The sequence below is a fragment of the Tamandua tetradactyla genome, chromosome X (genome assembly GCF_023851605.1).
Source record: "Tamandua tetradactyla isolate mTamTet1 chromosome X, mTamTet1.pri, whole genome shotgun sequence".
Classification (NCBI taxonomy): domain Eukaryota; kingdom Metazoa; phylum Chordata; class Mammalia; order Pilosa; family Myrmecophagidae; genus Tamandua; species Tamandua tetradactyla.
Window position 1 is genome coordinate 93,058,547 of NC_135353.1, and position 16,658 is coordinate 93,075,204.

A 16,658-nucleotide genomic window follows, 5' to 3' on the forward strand; every position below is an offset into this window, starting at 1 on the left:
ACCATGTTCATCATAGATGTTCTTCTAGCCTTTTCTTTAGTAGAATACCTGCCATCTCAGAGGGCCACCTATTTTTGAATATTTGAAATTGTTGGTATCTTTATCCTTAGTGTAGATCTTAACCCCATCAGCTGTTGGTCACTCTTGTCTAAAGAGGAACATATCTACTACTATTTTATGTTGTTGTTTCTGTTTGCTTTAATTTTTGTTTTATTTTTCTTCTTGTATTACTTTGCTATTATATTTTGTTACTTTTTACTGCTATTTTTTTCTCTTGTGGTGACTGTTTTTAATTATTAAGTCTAACTGGTAGACAGTATCAATGTTAGACTGTAAAACTCTATTTCCAGAATTGTGATTTACTCCTTTATTTGTCTAACGTTTTATTAAGGAAATTTTTAAACATACTGAAATGGAGAAAAGCATTGGATACCCATATACCCATTACTTAGATTCTGCAATTAACATTTTACTGAATTTTCTCTTTCATGCATGTGTTGATCTATCGCTCTAGCCATCCATCTTATTTTTTTGATACGTTTCAAAGTAGCTTGCAGACATCATTACATCTGCTTGAATTTATTCCTCTTCAAATAATCGTTGGTTTCTCTCTCATAACTTTTAATTTTTCCTTCTCAGTTCCTTGACATAATCTTTGTATGGCATAAGTTCAGCCTTGACCACCTGGTCTTGGATATAACTCATTTTGTTAGCATCCATCTCAAAATGTAGTCCCACTAAGCAAAATACTTCAGTGGAGTTCTTTTTAGTACAGAGTTGTAATGAGGCTGGTTCTTGTTTATTCTAGATCATGTACGTCCATTCCTACAGTCCAAGATAGAGGTTTTCCAACCTTTAAATAGCACGATTGGTTCATATTGAACTTGTAATCAACTAAGACTCTCTCTTTTTAGAAGAACCACTGTCAAATCAGATTCACCCATTCTCTATTTGTGCAATTTATCTTTTGAAACCAAATTGTTTTGGTTTGCTAAAGCTGATGAAACGCAATATACCAGAAATAAACTGGATTTTAACAATGGGGATTTATTAACTTACAAGTTTACAATTCTAAGGCCATGAACATTTTCAAATTAAGCATCAGCCTGCTGTTACATTCTCTGAAGACTGGCTACTGGCAAGTTTGGGCTTCTCTGTCAGATAGCCAGGCACATTGTGATGCCTGCTAGTCCTTCTCTCCCTGGTTTTGTTGCTTCCGGTTTCTGGCTTCAGTGGCTTCTTCTCTGAGCTTCTGCTTGTTTTTCTTTTTTAATTTGTCTCTCTCTCAGTTTCTGTGGGGCCTTTTTCAGTCTCTTATCCTCTTAAAAAAAGACTCCAGAATGAGGATTAAAACCTACCTTGAATGAGATAGGTCACATCTCAACTGAAATTACCTAACCAGAAGGTTCCACCTACGACAGGTCTATAACCATAGGAATGGATTAAAATAGCATGATATTCTCCTATATTTTGAAGCAGCTAGAAGGAAAAATATGAGAGGATCTTATGGTATCCCATGACAAACTCTGGGATCTGTCCTATAACTACTTGTAGAATAGTGCTTTGAAAACTATTGCTTTTTTGTTTCTTTACTTTGTATATATGTTATACCATACAATAAAAAAAAGTTAAAAAAAAAAGAAACAACATAATTTTTTCTGGAGTACATGCAGCTTCAAACCATCACACAAATGAAACTTGATATTTCGCAGGGTGAGTGATAATTTAATTTTATTGATTTTAGCCAGTGCTATACTGATAAACGTTGAAAAACTTTGCTGTCCAAATATTTATGATGTTGATGATGATCATAAGAGAAAACAAGCAAGGGAAACTCTGATTATTAGCATCTTCTAATTTCTATCATAAATAATCCCACCATGGCCAATTTTAAGCCACCCATTGAAGGAGGAATGTATGGAAAGAGATAGTAACAATCTGCTTTCCCAAAATCAAGCTAATTAGAGCTAACTCGAGCACATCACTGGTTTCAGTCCAGCCCTTCTAACTTATTTTCTGGCATTTGAATGATAAATTTTGACTCTGTCTTCCTTCCCAGCTTTTTGTTGTGTGTGAATATCTTGTGTTGCCTTTATATTTTCATCTGAATCATTAATTAGATAAAATCAAAATATTACCATACAGATATGAAAATTATCGATAAGAACAGTAGTTCTTCATGTTATCGTTGATTGGAAAGGGTTAAACAGAGACAGCTATTAGTATATCACCACTTAATCCTAATAATATTTTACCTTTTTCAAAGTGCAACTTACCTGACCTCAGTGGTTCCTGGAACCAGCCTTAAGTAACTAAGACCAATCTTTTTCCAGAAGAGTTGGTCAAATTCCAGATTAATTCCAGTTAAATAATTAGTATTTTTAAGATTTTAAGTTTTCCGGTACAGATACCATCAAAAACTTAATTAATATTCTCTCTAATTTGTAAGTATTGCTCCAGTGAAGTTTTTGATTTGGGGAAAGATAAACTACTGAGGGATCAAGACTTAGGTCTTGGTCATTTAAACTGAGTACCAGAAGTCAGTTCTTTTCCTTACCAGTATTCTAGGGATAGGTAATTGGTAGACAGTAGCCTCTAACAGTAGAAAACTCAGGAAGCCATAAGATAAAAAAATGTATATGTGGTTTTACCCAACTATTTCATAGCTTGAGTCATTCTTTTTATCTTTTCACTGAATATGAAAATATCTAGCAGAAATGTTTGAGGAATCTTTTGTTGTCATAAGTAGCTTTTCCTGTAGTAGTGTAGCTCTCAAAATTAAAACAAAACCAAAAAATCATGCTTGCTCTAGGTGTCTGGTCCCTTGTATATTGAGCTACTTTGTATAATGAAGGAAAGAATGAGCCCTTCCACATTCTCCTTCTAGAAAGTCTTCGTTTCCAGTGTGTATTTAGGTGCATTTATTTCTCACCGGTTGGTTAGAGCAGAAAAGTGGTTCTCAAACTGTTTCTCAGAGCACTAGCAAGTTGTTGACCTGGAGGGTGGGTAAGGGTGAGAGGTTTACATCCGTTTTCCTCCCTTCTTTACTAATGCCTAAAGCTGCTTGCTTTTATTAAGTATTTTATTTTAACTTATGCATAACACTTTGTGTGAACGAATAGTTATCATGACTATAATGGACTTAGAAAACTACTGGGATAGTGAAATTGAATGGCAAAGTATTGTAGAATCTGTGTAATTTTTAAACACTGGAATACTTTTTTGTAGTAAGAAGATTGATTTTTTTTTACATTCTTAACAGTGTCTTTTGCGAACCAAAAGTTTTTAATTTTGAAGTCCAATTTATCACATTTGTTTTCTTAAATCATTTTTTTTGTGGTGTTGCATCTAAAAATTGTTAGCCTAGCCCCAAGTTACACAAACTTTTCTTTCCAAAACTTCTGTCATTTTACATTTTACATTTAGATCTGTGGTCCATTTTATATAAACTGTGAGGTTTAGGTCAAAGTTCTTTTTTTTTTTTTTGTCTGTGGATGCCCAGTTTTGTCAAGAGAATTTGTTGTAAAGACTATTCTTTCTTCATTGAATTGCTGTTGGATCTTTGTCAAAAAAAATCTGGTAAATGTATCATGTGAAACTATGTCTAGAATCTGTTCTTTTTCATTGATCAGTGTGTCTATTTCTTCACCAATACCACACTACCTATAGTACTGTAGCTTTTAAGTGTTGAAATCATGTAGTGTTAGTCCTCCAACTTTGTTTTCCTTTTTCAAAATCGGTTTGGTATTCCACATACTTTGCATTATTATCATATGAATTTGATGAGAATCAGCTTGTTAATTTCTGCAAAAATCTGGCTGGAATTTTTATTAGAATAGCATTAAATGTGTAGCTCAATTTAGAATGAAATGATAATTTTACTATGTGATCCATAGTAAATGGTTCCAGTTTGTGAACCCTGATCTTTTTTCCCCCCCTCCCCCCTTAGGCTTGTTTTCAGCCAGTCTCTTATATCTCTGGACTTGATTGAAGATTTTCTGGAATTGGCTAGTAGGGAGAAGACAGAAGATAAAGATAAAGCTCTTATTTATAAAGGTGAGTTACATTTTTAGATTATAATTTTTAAATAATTCATTAAAAACATACTGTACAAATATTTGAACAAGAAAGAAAGCAAAACTACCCTAAATCCTAACATCCTAATAAAGCCATTCTTTCTGCAGTTTCCTCTTGTCCTTATCCACATAGATAGCCTTTGTTACTGCAAATGTAGCATAGGTTTATTTTAAAATATTTCAAATACCTTTATTGAGATATAATTCATGTGATACAATTGATCTATTTAAAGTATTTCAAATGTTTTTTAGTATATTCACAGATACAGGCAACAGTCACCACATCAATATTTGAACATTTTCATCTTCACAAAAAGAAACCCCAAACCCTTTAGCTATCACTCTCTCCCAGTCTGCCTATCGCCCTCAGTCCTAGACAACCCCGAGCGTACACTCTGTCTCTATAGATTTGCAAGTTTTCAGTGTTAATATGAATGAAATCATACAATAGGTGACTTTTTGTGATTGGCTTCTTTCAGTTAGCATAATGTTTTCTAGGTTCACTAAAATTGTAGCATGTACCAGTACTTTATTCATTTATTGACCAGTTAATATTCCATGGTTATGGATATACCGTATTTTGTTAATCCATTCAGCCGTTGTTGGACGTGTGGCTTGTTTCCACCATTTGGCTACTGTAAATAGCTCTGTAATGAATATTTGTTCACAAGTTTTCATTTGAACCCCTGTTTTCAATTCTTCTAGTGGTATATACCTGGGAATGGAATTTGTGGGTTATATGGCAATGCTGTATTTAACTTTGTGAAAAAGTTTGTTAGTGTCTTTTTCACAGAAAATGAACCATTTTATATTCCCACCAATAATATGTAGGGTTCCAGTTTTTCCTTATCCTCATCAATGCTTATTTTCCTTTTTTTTAAATTATAGCCATCCTAGTGGGTGTGAAATAATATCTCATTTTGTTTTTTACCTGTATTTCTCTGATGAATGTTATTGAGCATTTTTACATGTGCTTGCTTGGCCATTTGCATATCTTCTTTATTAGGATTGTTTGTCCTTTTGTTGTTGAGTTGTAAGAGGCCTTTATATCTTCTGGATACTAGTCCCTTATTGGTTATATGATTTGCAGATATTTTCTCCCATCTGTGAGTTATTTGCTTTCTTGGTAGTATCCTTTGATGGCGTAAGATTTAAATTTTGATGGAGTCCAGTTTATTTTTTCTTTTGTTGCTTGATCTTTTGGTGTCATACCTAAGAAATCTTTGCCAAATCTGAGGTCATGAAGATTTACCTCTATGTTTTCTTAAGAGTTTTATAGTTTTAGCTCCTGTATTTATGCCTACAATCCATTTGATTATTTTTGTATAAGGGTCCAATTTCATTCTTTTGCATGTGGCTATCCATTTGTGCCAGTACTATATGTTGAAAAGATGATTCTTTCTTCATTGAATGTTCTGGTACTATGGTCAAAAATGAATTCAGCATGAATGTGTGAGTTTTTTCTGGAATCGCTTCTATTCTTTTGATCTATATGTCTATTTTTATGCCAGTACTACAATGTTTTGATTACTTTGTAGTAAGTTTTGAAGTAGAAAATTGTGAGTTCACCTACTTTTTTTCTTCTTCAAAATGGTTCTGGCTATTTGAGTTCCTTGTATTCTATATGAATTTTAGAATAAACATAAAACTCTACAAGGAAGCCAGCTGGGATTTTGATAGGGATTGTGTTGAATCTGTGGATAATTTTGGGTATTTTTGCTATCTTAGCAGTATTAATTCTTCTAATTCATGAATATGAAATGTTTGCTATTTTTTTTTCATTAGAGAAGTTGTAAGTTTACAGAAAAGTCATGTAAAAAATACTGTGTTCCCATATACCGCCCCGCATTGTTGATGCTTTGCATTGGGGTAATACCTTTGTTATAATTGATGAAAGATTATTAAAAGATTACTGTTAACCATAGTCCATAGTTTACATAGGTTTATTTTATCCGTATACCATCCTAGTATTAATACCTTGTAATAGTGTTACACATTTACTATAATTCATGAAAGCACATTCTTATATTTGTACTATTTATCACAGTTCATTATTCAAAACAGAGTTCACTACCTTATACAGCCCCATGTTTTATCTTTTAAGTTTCTGTCTAGTAATATATTCAACCCAAAACTTCCCCTTTCAACAACATTCACAAACATAATTGAACACTATTGATTGTACTCATGATAATGTGCTACCATCATCCCTATCCGTTGCAAACATTTACAGTCAACTTAAATAGAAATTCTGCACAAATTAGCATCAGTTCCACATTCTCTTCTCTCATTCTGTCTCCTGGTAGCCTTTATTCTAGACCCTAACTCTGTGAGTTTGCTTGCTATACTTAGTTTATCAGTGAGCTCATACAATATTTATCTTTTTGTGTCTGGCTATTTCACTCAACATAATGTCCTCAAGGTTCATTTATGTTGTCACATGTATCAGAACTTCATACTTTTTAACAGGTGAATGCTGTTCCATCATATCATATGTATATGCCACATTTTGTTTGTCCATTCAGCAGTTGATGGACTTTGGTTACTTCTGTCTTTTGGCAAATGTGGATAATGCCGCTATGGACATTGGTTGTGCTGGTTTGAAAGGATGTATATATCCTCGAAAAGCCATGTTTTAATCCTAATCCCATTTTGTAAAGGCAGCTGTTTCTTCTAATCCCTATTCAGTACTGTATATTTGAAACTGTAATTAAATTGTCTCCCTGGAGATGTGACTCAATCAAGAGTGGTGGTTAAGCTGGATTAGGTGGAGACGTGTCTCCACCCGTTCGGGTGGGTCTTGATTAGTTTACTGGACTCCTATAAAAGAGAATGACGAGAGAAAGCAAGAGATTCTGAGAGAGCAGAACGATGTAGCCACAAGAGGCAGAGAGTCCACCAGCCAGTGACCTTTGGAGATGAAGGAGGAAAATGCCTCCCGGGGAGCTTTGTGAAACAGGAAGCCAGGAGAGAGAGCTAGCAGATGATGTTGTGTTCACCACGTGCCTTTCCAGATGAGAGAGAAACCCTGACTGTGTTCACCACGTGCCTTCTCACTTGAGAGAGAAACCCTGAACTTCATCAGCCTACTTGAACCGAGGTATCTTTCTATGGATGCCTTTGATTGGACATTTCTGTAGACTTGTTTTAATTGGAACATTTTCTCAGTCTTAGAACTGTGAACTAGCAATTTATTAAGTTCCCCCTTTTAAAAGCCATTCCATTTCTGGTACATTGCATTCCAGTAGCTAGCAAACTAGAACTTTGGTATATAAGTGTCTGGTCATATCTCTGCTTTAAGCTTTGCTTTAAGCTCTTCTGAGTATATATCTAGTTACCAGGATTGCCAGATCATATGGCAGTTACATACTTAGCTTCCCGAGGAACCACCTCTGTCTTCCACAGCAGCTATACCATTTTACATTCCTGCCAGCACTGAATAAGTGTTCTTATTTCTCCACATTCTCTCCAGCACTTGCAGTTTGTTTGCTTTTTTTTATGATGGCCATTTTAGTAGGTGTGAAATGACATCTCACTGTGGTTTTGATTCGCACTTCCCTATAGTTAGTGATGTTGAGCATCTTTTCATGGCTTTTTAGCCATTTGTATTAGGTGTTTGGAAAAATGTTTATTCATGTCTTTTGCCCTTTGGGTTTTTTTTTTCATTGTTGAGTTGTAGCATTACTTTATATATTATGGGTATTAAATTGTTATCGGATATGTGGTTTCCAAATGTTTTCTCCCATTGTGTAGGCTGTCCTTACACTTTTTAGACAAAGTTCGTTGAAGCAGAGAAGTATTCAATTTGGTGAATTTCTCTTAGCCTGTTTTTTTTCATTGCTTGTTGTTTGGGTATAAGGGCAGAGAAACCACCTCTTATGACAAGATCTTGAAAATGTTTCCCTACATTTTCTTCTGGAGTTTGATGATTCTGGTTCCTATGTTTAGGTCTTTGATCCATTTTGGGTTATCCTTTGTATCAGTTGTGAAACAGGGATCCTGTTTCATTCCGTTGGATATGGATATCCAGTTTTCCCAGCACCATTTGTTGAAGTGATTTATCTATCCCACTATAGTAGACTTGTCAGCTTTGTCAAAAATTAATTGCAGGTGTATTTCTTAACTTTGACTTTAGTTCCATTGATCAGTATGTTTATCTTCATGGCAGTACCATGCTGTTGATGACCATAGCTTTGTAATATGCTTTAAAGTCAGGAAGTGTGAGTCCTCCAACTTCACTCTTTTTCAAGATGTTTTCGGCTGTTCAAAGTCCTTACTCTTCCACATAAATTTAATAACAGGCTTTTCTGTTTCTCCAAAGTAGCTGTTGAAATTCTGATTGGAATTTAGAATTGACATCTTAATAATATTTAGTCTTCTGATCCACAAACACAGAATGTGTTCCATTTATTTAGGTATTCTTGGATTTCTTTTAGCAATGTCTTGTAGTTTTCTGAATACAGGTTGTTTATATCCTTAAGTTTATTCCTAGATATTTGATTCTTAAAGATGCAGTTGTATAAAGAGTGGGAGAAAGATCAAAGGTGCAGAGAAGATTGGGTTTAATAAATAGATATGAATGCTGAATCATTATACTGATATTTCTTTTAGTCCCCAGTACCTTAGAGCAGCTAGAAATAAAAGCCAAAAATTGTAGAATTGTAGCCCATACCAAACTCTGAAATCTGTTCTACAGCTAATTGTTGTGATGTACTTTAAAATGTATTGCTTTTATGTACATATGTTATTTAAAGAGAAGGAGGATTATAACAGAGAAGATAGGATTTAACAAATGAGTGTGAGTACTGAATCATTATATTGATATTCCTTTTGGTCTTCACTATCTTGGAGCAGTGAAAAGAAAAAAATTGTTGAACTGTATCCCGTACCAAACTTTACAATTTGTTCTATAACTACTTGTTAAAATGTACTTAGAAATTTATTGCTTTTTTGTATATATTTTGTATTTCACAGTTAAAAAAAGAAGAAAAAAAAGATGCAGTTGTAAATGGATATTTTTCTGGGTTTCCTCCTCAGATTGCTCATTATTAGTGTATGGAAACGCTACTGATTTTTGCTTATTTATCTTGTATTCATCTACTTTGCTGAACTTGTCTGTTAGCTTTAGTAGCTTTGTTGTAAACTTTTCAAGAATTTCTGTATGTATGATTATGCCATCTGCAAATAGTGGAAATTTTACGTATTCTTTTCCAATTGTAATGCCTTTTATTATTATTATTATTTTTTTTACCTTATTGCTCTGGCTAAATAGTACAGTGTTGGATGACAGTGGTGCCAGTGGGTGTCCTTGTCTTGTTCCAAATCTTAAAGGGAAAGCTTTCAGTCTTTCAGCATTGGGTCTGATGTTAGCTTGGGGTTTTTCTTATATGCCTTTAATCATGTTCAGGAATTTTCTTTCTATTCCTCCCTATTTTTTTTGTCAAGAAAGTTGCTGGATTTTGTCAGGTGCCTTTTTTGCATCGAGATTTTCACATAGTTTTTCCCCTTTGATTTATTAATGTGGTGTATTACAGTATTTGATTATGTTGTGTTTAACCACCCTTGCATACCATGGGTAAAACCCACACAATTATGATAAGTATATAAATCTTTTAATGGGGTATTGGATTGCATTTGCTGGTATTCTGTTAAAAATTTTTGCATCTATATTCATTAGACAAAGTGGTCTCTAATTTTCTTTTCTTCTGATATATTTATCTGGCTTTGGTATTAGGGTGATGTTGGCTTCATGGAATGAGTTATGTAGTGTTCCTCCCTCTTAAATTTTTGGAAGTATTTCAAGCAGAATTGGTATTAATTCTTATTGTAATGATTGGTAGAATTCACTTGTGAAGCCATTTGGTCCTGGGCTTTGTTGGAAGATTTTGATGACTGATTCAATCTCTTTAGTTGTAATTGGTCTGTTGAGGTCCTCTATGTCTTCTATAGTCAGTGGAGGGTATTCATGTAGTTAATTTCTCTAATTTGTTGGCGTATTGTTGTTCATAGGGTCCTCTACGATCCCTTTTTTTTTTTTTCAAACATGGGCAGGCACCGGAATCGAGCCTGGGTCACCCACATGGTAGGCAAGAATTCTGCTACTGAACCCGGTCACACCACCCACGATCCTTTTTATTTCTGTGGGGTCGGTAGTAATATCCCTCTCTCGTTTCTGATTTTATTTATTTGCATCTTTTCTCTTTTCTTTAGCAATCAAGCTAAGGGTTTGTCAATTTTATTGACCATCTCAAAAGAACCAACTTTTTCTTTTGTTAATTCTGTTTTCTTTTTTAAATGGAAGCACTTTGATTTGATGAGGCAGTTACTTGAGAAATGGAGCTAAGTAACCAATGACAAGGTTTATTAGGGAAATATACAGCAAACATAGTTACTACTAGGAATAAGAGAAAAATTAATACCCCTGGAACTGAGGTGAATTATTTAATTATAAATGAATATTCTGGTATAACACTGCTAAAGGAATAAATACCAGAACAAAACAAATATATTCTAATATGTATGAATTCCACAATATATAAATATGTGCATACACACATATGTAGCCATAATTCTGCTAGAAAACGTCAATTGTAAATTGACCAACTTTTCACATTCTGTAATGTTTGAAAATCTAATAATTCATTTGGATTCAAGAAAATACTACTCAGTCTTCAATAGAAGCCAGACAGCATTTTATGAGCACAATTAAATTTATCATGATAATATTTCAAAGTAAAAAGCATATGATTTTCTTGAAAAATACTGAAAATGTTTTGTAAAATATCACATTCATTTAAAAACTTAGGAAGCCTTACAAAAATCAGTTTCAAAATGGTATGGGGCGGGCAGCAGTGACTCAGTGGTAGAGTTCTTGCCTGCTGTGCTGGAGACCCACATTTAATTGCCAGAGCCTGCCTGTGCAAAAAAAAAATTTTTTAAATGGTATGATAATTTACTTTTCCATGGTATCTGTCCCTCACAATGTCTTTCTTTTTTTTACATTAAACATTAACATATAATTCTGTTCTACATATATTCAGTAATTCTCAACATCATCACATAGTTGCATATTCATCATTTCTTAGAACATTTGCATCAATTCAGAAAAAGAAATAAAACGAAACAGAAAAAAAGAGATTATATATACCATATCCCTTACCCCTCACTTTCATTTATCACTAGCATTTCAAACTAAATTTATTTTAACATTTGTTCCCCCTATTATTTATTTTTATTCCATACGTTCTACTCGTTTCTTGACAAGGTAGATAAAAGGAGCATCAGAGACAAAGTTTTCACAATCACACAGTCACATTGTGACAGCTATATCATTATTCAGTCATCCTCGAGAAACATGGCTACTGGAACACAGCTCTACATTTTCAGGCAGTTCCCTCCAGCCTCTCCCTTACATCTTGAATAACAAGATGATATCTACTTAATGCATAAGAACAACCTCCAGGATAACCTCTCGACTCTGCTTGGAATCTCTCAGCCATTGACACTTTGTCTCATTTCACTCTTCCCCCTTTTGGTCGAGAAGGTTTTCTCAATTCCTTGATGCTAAGACTCAGCTTATTCTAAGGTTTTTCTCAGTCCCTTGATGCTGAGTCTCAGCTCATTCTAGGATTTCTGTCCCATGTTGCCAGGAGGGTCCACACCCCTGAGAGTGATGTCCCAGGTAGACAGGGGGAGGGTGGTGAGATTGCTTGTTGTGTTCGCTGGAGAGAGAGGCCACATCTGAGCAACAAAAGAGGGCCTCTTGAGGGTGAATCTTAGGCGTACTTTTAAGTAGACTTGACCTATCCTTTGTGGGGTTAAGTTTCATATGAACGAACCCCAAGACTGGGGGCTCATCCTATAGCTTTGGTTGTCCACACTGCTTATGGGAATATCAAGAATTCAACTTGGAAAGTTGCATTTCTCCCCATTCTCACCATTCCCCAAAGGGGGCTTTGCAAATACTTTTCCACTCACTGATCGAATCACTCTGGGATTCATCGGGGCATCACTCTGGACAAACCGACAAAATATCATGTCCTACCTGAGATTCCAAGTACTTATGGTGTTGAATCAAACTATCTACATAAGTTATATTAGGAAATGCACTAGTTAAAATATAAATTTTGTAACAAACATTTTTTGCTTTAGTCTCGCACATATGGTGACATTTTAAAATATTAATTACCATCTGTTTTCAGCACCCTGCAATAATAACATTCCTTTGTTCTTCCTCAGGCAAAAACATTTTTAAAATTTGTGCATTTAGTCACTATTATTATACACTCTAGGTGTTCCTAGATTTTACCATCTTAATCTTTAACACCTGTCTTTCTGATTTCATTTATGTCCCCAGCCCTCCTCCCTCTATCGTTTTCCCATGCAGCTTCATTCAGTGTTTTAACATAATTATATTACAATTAGGTAGTATTGTGCTGTCCATTTCTGAGTTTTTGTATTCAGTCCTGTTGCACAGTCTGTATCCCTTCGGTTACAATTACCCAATTTATATCTCCTGATGGTCTCTGTTACCAACAAAATATTCCAAGTTTATTCACTAATGTCAGTTCATATCAGTGAGGCCATAAAGTATTTGCCCTTTTGCTTTTGGCTAGTATCACTCAGCATAATGTTCTCAAGGTCCATCCATGTTGTTACATACTTCATAAGTTTATTCTGTCTTAAAGCTGCATAATATTCCATCGTATGTATATACCACAGTTTGTTTAGCCACTCATCTGTTGATGGACATTTCGGCTGTTTCCATCTCCTTGCAGTTGTAAATAATGCTGCTGTAAACGTTGGTGCGCAAATGTCCGTTTGTGTCTTTGCCCTTATGTCCTCTGAGTAGATACCTAGCAATGGTATTGCTGGGTCATATGGCAATTCTGTATTCAGCTTTTTGAGGAACCGCCAAACTGCCTTCCACAGCGGTTGCCCCATTTGACATTCCTACCAATAGTGAATAAGTGTGCCTCTTTCTCCACATCTTCTCCAGCACTGGTCATTTTCTGTTTCATTGATAATGGCCATTCTGGTGGGTGTGAGATGATATCTCATTGTGGTTTTGATTTGCATTTCTCTAATGGCCAGGGACATTGAGCATCTCTTCATGTGCCTTTTGGCCATTTGTATTTCCTCTTCTGAGAAGTGTCTGTTCAAGTCTTTTTCCCATTTTGTATTTGGATTGGCTGTCTTTTTGTTGTTGAGTTGAACAATCTCTTTATAAATTCTGGATACTAGACCTTTATCTGATATGTCATTTCTAAATATTGTCTCCCATTGTGTAGGCTGTCCTTTTACTTTCTTGATGAAGTTCTTTGATGCACAGAAGTGTTTAATTTTGAGGAGTTCCCGTTTCTTTCTTTCTTTCTTCAGTGCTCTTGCTTTGGGTGTAAGGTCTATAAAACCGTCTCCAATTATAAGATTTATAAGATATTTCCCTACATTTTCCTCTAACTGTTTTATGGTCTTAGACCTAATGTTTAGGTATTTGATCCATTTTGAGTTAACTTTATTATAGGGTGTGAGATACGGGTCCTCTTTCATTCTTTTGCATATGGATATCCAGTTCTCTAGGCACCATTTATTGAAGAGACTCTTCTGTCCCAGGTGAATTGGCTTGACTGCCTTATCAAAGATCAAATATCCGTAGATGAGAGGGTCTATATCTGAGCACTCTATTTGATTCCATTGGTCAATATATCTATCTTTATCCCAGTACCATGCTGTTTTGACCACTGTAGCCTCGTAATATGCCTTAAAGTCAGGCAGTGTGAGACCTCCAGCTTCGTTTTTTTTCCTCAAGATATTTTTAACTATTCAGGGCACCCTGCCCTTCCAGATAAATTTTCTTATTGGTTTTTCTATTTCTGAAAAGTAAGTTGTTGGGATTTTGATTGGTATTGCGTTGAATCTGTAAATCAATTTAGGTAGAATTGATATCTTAACTATATTTAGTCTTCCAATCCATGAACATGGTATTATATTAATTGATTTTCTTATGTTGAACCATCCTTGCATACCTGGGATGAATCCTACTTGGTCATGATGTATAATTCTTTTAATGTGCTGTTGGATACGATTTGCTAGAATTTTATTGAGGATTTTTGCATCTGTATTCATTAGAGAGATTGGTCTGTAGTTTTCTTTTTTTGTAATATCTTTGCCTGGTTTTGGTATGAGGGTGATGTTGGCTTCATAGAATGAATTAGGTAGTTTTCCCTCCACTTCGATTTTTTTGAAGAGTTTGAAGAGAATTGGTACTAATTCTTTCTGGAACGTTTGGTAGAATTCACATGTGAAGCCATCTGGTCCTGGACTTTTCTTTTTAGGAAGCTTTTGAATGACTAATTCAATTTCTTTACTTGTGTTTGGTTTGTTGAGGTCATCTATGTCTTCTTGAGTCAAAGTTGGTTGTTCATGTCTTTCCAGGAACCCGTCCATTTCCTCTAAATTGTTGTATTTATTAGCATAAAGTTGTTCATAGTATCCTGTTATTACCTCCTTTATTTCTGTGAGGTCAGTGGTTATGTCTCCTCTTCCATTTCTGATCTTATTTATTTGCATCCTCTCTCTTCTTCTTTTTGTCAGTCTTGCCAAGGGCCCATCAATCTTATTGATTTTCTCATAGAACCAGCTTCTGGTTTTATTGATTTTCTCAATTGTTTTCATGTTATCAATTTCATTTATTTCTGCTCTAATCTTTGATATTTCTTTCATTTTGCTTGCTTTTGGTAGTTTTCTGTTCTTCCTCCAGTTCTTCCAAGTGGACAGTTAATTCCTGAATTTTTGCCCTTTCTTGTTTTTTGATATAGGCATTTAGGGCAATAAATTTCCCTCTTAGCACTGCCTTTGCTGCGTCCCATAGGTTTTGATATGTTGTGTTTTCATTTTCATTTGCCTCGAGATATTTACTGATTTCTCTTGTAATTTCTTCCTTGACCCACTGGTTTTTTAAGAGTGTATTGTTCAGCCTCCACATATTTGTGAATTTTCTGGCACTCTGCCTATTATTGATTTCCAACTTCACTCCTTTATGATCTGAGAAAGTGTTTTGTATACTTTCAGTCTTTTTAAACTTGTTTAGACTTTCTTTGTGACCCAGCATATGGTCTATCTTTGAGAATGATCCATGAGCAGTTGAGAAAAAGGTGTATCCTGCTGTTGTGAGGTGTAATGTCCTATAGATGTCTGTTAAGTCTAGCTCATTTATTTGTAATATTCAAATTCTCTGTTTCTTTATTGATCCTCTGTCTAGATGTTCTGTCCATTGATGAGAGTGGGAAATTGAAGTCTCCCAACTATTATGGTAGATGTGTCTATTTCCCTTTTCGGTGTTTGCAGTGTTTGCCTCAAGTGTTTTGGAGCATTCTTGTTCGGTGCATAAATATTTATGAATGTTATGACTTCATGCTGAATTGTTCCTTTTGTTAGTACATAGTATCCTTCTTTGTCTCTTTTAACTGTTTTACTTTTGATGTCTAATTTGTTGTATATTGGTGTAGCTACTCCTGCTCTTTTCTCGTTGTTATTTGCATGAAATACCTTTTCCCAACCTTTCACTTTCAACCTATGTTTATCTTTGGGTCTAAGATGTGTTTCCTGTATACAGCATATAGAAGGATCCTTTTTTTAATCCATACTGCCATCTGTGTCTTTTGATTGGGGAGTTCAATGCATTAACATTTAGTGTTATTACTGTACGGGTAGTACTTTCTTCTACCATTTTGCCTTTTGGGTTTTATATGTCATATCTAATTTTCCTTCTTTCTACGCTCTTCTCCACACGTCTTTCTTTTGTGTTTTCATACCTGTCTCTAGTGCCCCCTTCAGTATTTCTTGCAGAACTGGTGTCTTGGTCACAAATTCTCTCAGTGATTTTTTGTTTGAAAATGTTTTAATTTCTCCTTCATTTTTGAAGGACAGTTTTGTTGGGTATAGAATTCTTGGGTGGCAGTTTTTCTCTTTTAGTAATTTAAAAATATCATCCTGCTGTCTTCTCGCCTCCATGGTTTCTGCTGAGAAATCTACACATAGTCTTATTGAGTTTCCCTTGTATGTGATGGATTGCTTTTCTCTTGCTGCTTTCAAGATCCTCTCTTTCTCTTTGACCTCTGACATTCTGATTAGTAAGTGTTTTGGAGAACGTCTATTTGGATCTATTCTCTTTGGGGTATGCTGCACTTCTTGGATCTGTAATTTTAGGTCTTTCATAAGAGTTGGGAAATTTTCAGTGGTAATTTCTTCCATTAGTTTTTCTCCTCCTTTTCCCTTATCTTCTCCTTCCAGGACACCCACAATACGTATATTTGTGCGCTTCATGTTATCATTCAGTTCCCTGAGTCCCTGCTCATATTTTTTCAGTTTTTTCCCTATAGTTTCTGTTTCTTGTTGGATTTCAGATGTTCCGTCCTCCAGTTCACTAATCCTTTCCTCTGTCTCTCGAAATCTACCATTGTAGGTTTCCATTGTTTTTTTTCATCTCTTCTATTGTGGCTTTCGTTCCCCTAAGTTCTGTGATTTGTTTTTTCAGTCTTTCCATTTCTTCTTTTTTGTTCATTCCTTGGCTTCTTCATATCC

General features: G+C 34.9%; 1 protein-coding gene across 6 annotated transcripts in view; it reads left to right on the forward strand.

Annotated features, from left to right (window-relative positions):
- Positions 1–16,658, forward strand: part of ATRX (ATRX chromatin remodeler) — a 423,319-nt gene that overhangs the window by 306,696 nt on the left and 99,965 nt on the right. For all 6 annotated transcript variants that reach the window (XM_077145058.1, XM_077145060.1, XM_077145061.1 and 3 more), the window contains one exon: positions 3,950–4,056. In XM_077145058.1, the coding sequence (XP_077001173.1) occupies positions 3,950–4,056 (107 nt within the window). The remainder of the gene's footprint in view (positions 1–3,949; positions 4,057–16,658) is intronic.